Below are 4,141 nucleotides of genomic sequence, written 5' to 3'. Positions count from 1 at the left end.
CAAACAGTAGCAAAAACTCAATCTCAATAAGGTTGGTCTTTTGAGCCCGCTTCAAGACAAGATTACTAATTATCCAATCCTGGGGTAATAAGACTCGTCTGTTTCTAATTTTTTTTCACTTAATTCTTTTACATAGAAAATGAGACTCAATATTTTGACTGCAATTTCAAATCATCATACCATAGAAATAACATATATAACCATATACCCATATATAATATATATAAGATAAATATAATATATATTATATATATATTATATATATATAATAGGCTGGTAATCTACTATCTAATCTAATATAGTATTTGTAAATTATCTAAATAGAATCTCGAATTTCTATTTCTATAGAAGCTGTCTGATTTCACTCATATAACTATCAGATTTTGTTCTTCAATCAGACTTGAAGTGAGAATAATAATGAATTTTTTATATTCTGCTCCTTTCCTATTTTCCTATAAAGTTGTCCTACAAGGAAAGGGCCATAGCAATAGCATCGAGAAGTTTTTGTATCAACGAATCGCACGTAGAGATATTGATAACACACATAGAGTTAATGGTATTTCATAACTAATCGATTGAGCAGCTGCTCGTAGACCACCCAAAAAGGAATATTTGTTATTTGATCCATATCCTGACATAAGAAGTCCAATCGGAGCAATACTCGAAATAGAAATCCATAAAAAAACACCGATATTGAGATCGGATAAAACAAAATTATATCCAAAAGGAATTACCGAATAGCTTATTATAATGGATATAACTGATATGGATGGTCCGATACTGAATAAACGAGTATCTCCCCTAGATGGAATAAGACTCTCTTTGAAAAGTAGTTTTGTTCCATCTGCTAGAGCTTGAAGAACTCCCAAAGGACCCGCGTATTCAGGTCCAATCCGCTGTTGTATACCTGCGGATATTTCTCTTTCTAACCATACAATTGCTAGTACACTTATGGTGATTCCCAATACAAGAGTAAAGATAGGGGCAAATACCCATAGAATTCCATAGACCTCCTTTAAAGATTCCAATCTGAAAAAAGAATTGATATCTTGTACTTCTGTTGTATCAATAATCATTTCAACGATCAACTTCTCCCATAATGATATCTATACTCCCTAGTATTGTCATAATATCGGCCAATTTCATTCTTTTAACTAATTGAGGAAGAATTTGCAAATTGATAAAACCGGGTGGACGAATTTTCCATCTCCAAGGAAAACCATTCTGATCTCCTATTAGAAAAATCCCCAATTCTCCTTTGGGGGCTTCAACTCTTACATAAAGTTCTTGTTTCGGCAATTCAAAAGTCGGAGACGGTTTTTTACTAATGAATCGATATTCAAAATCATTCCATTCTGGTTCCCTTTCCCTATCAAAGTAACGGATTTCTAAATTCTCATATGGTCCGCCGGGAATTCCTTCCAAAGCCTGTTGAATAATTTTTATGGATTCCACCATTTCACCAATTCGAACTAAATAACGAGCTAATGAATCTCCTTCTTTTTGCCATTGAACGTCCCAATCAAATTCCCCATAACACTCATAATTTTCAACTTTACGCAGATCCCATTGTATTCCGGAAGCCCGAAGCACCGGTCCTGATAAACCCCAATTAATTACTTCCTTTCCACTAACAATGCCTATTCCCTCAACCCGTTCTAAAAAAATGGGATTTCGCGTAATAAGTTTTTGATATTCAACAACCCCTGTTAAAAAATAAGCGCAGAAATCCAAACATTTATCTATCCAACCATGAGGTAGATCGGCCGCGACTCCCCCGATACGGAAAAAATTATGCATCATTCTCATACCTGTCGCAGCTTCGAATAGATCATATATTAATTCTCTTTCTCAAAAAATATAGAAGAAAGGGGTTTGTGCACCAATATCCGCCATAAAAGGTCCCAGCCATAATAGGTGAGAAGCTATACGACTCAATTCCAACATAATTACTCGAATATAGCTGGCTCTTTGGGGTACTTGAATATTTCCCAACTGTTCTGGTCCGTTTACGGTTATTGCTTCTGTGAACATCGTAGCTAAATAATCCCAACAAATAAGCTTCTCCGGACCATACAAGTGCACGCCGAGCCCACGCAAAAGGTTTGGTTAAAATATGCCAAATTCCACCAAGTATACAAATCGAACCCAACCATACATGCCCCCCAATTATATCTTCCAAATCGTCCACACTAACAATCCATCCCTCTCCTCCAAAAGGTGATTTTAGTAAATAACCAAATATAATACTTGGACTAAGGGTCAAGTTGGTAATTTTTCTTACATCCCCCCTCCCGGAGCCCAGGTATCATATATACCCCCAAAATAAAGAGCCTTGAATACTAGAAGAAAAGCACCTATGCCTAACAAGATTAAGTGAATACCTAAAATTGTAGTCATTTTATTTCTATCTTTCCATACATAACCGAAGAATGGAAAAGATTCTTCAAGAGTCTCAGGTCCCAGAAGTGCATGATAAATACCACCAAAGCCCAATACTGCAGAGGAAATTAAGTGAAGTACTCCGGACACAAAGTATGGAAAGGTGTCTATAACCTCCCCCCCAGGACCTACCCCCCAACCTAGAGTTGCTAGATGGGGAAGTAAAATTAAGCCTTGCTCATACATGGGCTTCTCGGGTACGAAATGAGCCACTTCAAATAGGTTCATTGCTCCGGCCCAGAATACTATTAATCCGGCATGGGCTACATGAGCTCCCAGTAGTTTACCGGATAAATTGATAAGTCGGGCATTTCCGGCCCACCAAGCGAAACCGGTAGTTTCTTGGTCACGACCTGTTAAAGCTAAAGTTCCATTAAAGAGCGTTTCCACGTGGTAGAACCTCCTCAGGGAATATAAGGTTTTCATGAGGCTGATCTTGAGCCGCCATCCACGCGCGAATACCTTCGTTTAAAAGAATATTTTTGGTGTAGAAAGTCTCAAATTCAGGATCTTCTGCTGCACGTATTTCTTGAGAAACGAAGTCAAAGGCACGTAGGTTCAAGGCCAGGCCGACTACTCCAAGAGCACTCATACATAAACCAGTTACAGGTACAAATAACATAAAGAAATGTAACCAACGTTTATTGGAAAAAGCAACCCCAAAGATTTGGGACCAAAAGCGGTTAGCGGTGACCATTGAATAAGTTTCTTCAGCTTGGGTTGGGTTAAAAGCACGGAATGTATTTGCGCCATCACCATCTTCAAATAAAGTATTTTCCACGGTAGCACCATGAATAGCGCATAGTAGTGCAGCGCCCAATACACCAGCAACTCCCATCATATGAAATGGGTTTAATGTCCAATTATGAAACCCTTGGAAAAATAGGATGAATCGAAATATAGCTGCTACACCAAAACTGGGTACAAAGAACCAACCAGACTGGCCCAGTGGATAAATCAGGAATACGGAAACAAAAACAGCAATTGGACCAGAGAATGCGATTGCATTATAAGGGCGCAATTGAACAGATCGAGCAAGTTCAAATTGACGTAACATGAAACCTATTAATGCGAAAGCGCCGTGGAGAGCAACAAAAGTCCACAGACCACCTAATTGACACCAACGGGTAAAATCTCCTTGTGCTTCAGGACCCCATAGTAACAACAAAGAGTGTGCTAAACTATTAGCAGGAGTAGAGACTGCAGCGGTTAAGAAGTTACAGCCTTCAAAATAGGAACTTGCCAATCCATGAGTATACCATGAAGTTACAAAGGTTGTACCTGTGAACCAACCCCCCAAAGCGAAATAGGCGCAAGGAAAGAGCAACAGACCGGACCAACCCACAAAAACGAAACGGTCCCTCCGTAACCAGTCATCCATAATATCAAATAAATCATTTTCATCTTTGGTAAATTTACCAAGAGCTATAGTCATAGTGATCCTCCTATTCAACTACTTCAACCATTTCCGAACACCTCCTAGCATTTTGGGGATGGGACCTTGGAGGCTTTTCTCATTTATATAATGATTTTTTTTCTCGTAGATTTCCCTTCTTTTCTAATGCGTTTCGGATATAAAAATCATTTATTGCTCTATGGATACCTAGGTTAAGTTGAATCCATGAACTCAATCCGGCTATTCCTTTTTTTATTCTTCTAAATCAAATCCCCTAAGTCATGAATGGTTAATTGTCTTATG

General features: G+C 38.3%; 2 protein-coding genes and 1 pseudogene across 2 annotated transcripts; all 3 read right to left on the bottom strand.

Annotated features, from left to right (window-relative positions):
• Positions 1-497: 497 nt before the first annotated feature.
• On the bottom strand, positions 498-1,076 carry LOC127748560 (NAD(P)H-quinone oxidoreductase subunit 1, chloroplastic). Its single transcript, XM_052263382.1, has one exon. The coding sequence runs from the start codon at positions 1,074-1,076 to the stop codon at positions 510-512; it is 567 nt and encodes a 188-aa protein (XP_052119342.1). The 3' UTR covers positions 498-509.
• Position 1,077: 1 nt separating this feature from the next.
• On the bottom strand, positions 1,078-2,670 carry LOC127748498 (NAD(P)H-quinone oxidoreductase subunit H, chloroplastic-like; annotated as a pseudogene).
• LOC127748559 (photosystem II D2 protein-like) lies at positions 2,600-4,135 on the bottom strand. Its single transcript, XM_052263381.1, has one exon. It carries the CDS (start codon positions 3,875-3,877, stop codon positions 2,816-2,818), a length of 1,062 nt encoding a protein of 353 aa, XP_052119341.1. The 5' UTR covers positions 3,878-4,135; the 3' UTR covers positions 2,600-2,815.
• Positions 4,136-4,141: the final 6 nt, after the last annotated feature.

This window comes from Arachis duranensis, chromosome 6, assembly GCF_000817695.3.
Source record: "Arachis duranensis cultivar V14167 chromosome 6, aradu.V14167.gnm2.J7QH, whole genome shotgun sequence".
NCBI lineage: Eukaryota > Viridiplantae > Streptophyta > Magnoliopsida > Fabales > Fabaceae > Arachis > Arachis duranensis.
Note: the sequence above shows the minus strand (reverse complement) of the source record. Positions and strands in the feature narration are given on the sequence as shown.

Coding starts and splice junctions, on each gene's coding strand:
- LOC127748559 (XM_052263381.1), bottom strand. CDS start 3,877: ATGACTATAGCTCTTGGTAAATTTACCAAAGATGAAAATGATTTATTT.
- LOC127748560 (XM_052263382.1), bottom strand. CDS start 1,076: ATGATTATTGATACAACAGAAGTACAAGATATCAATTCTTTTTTCAGA.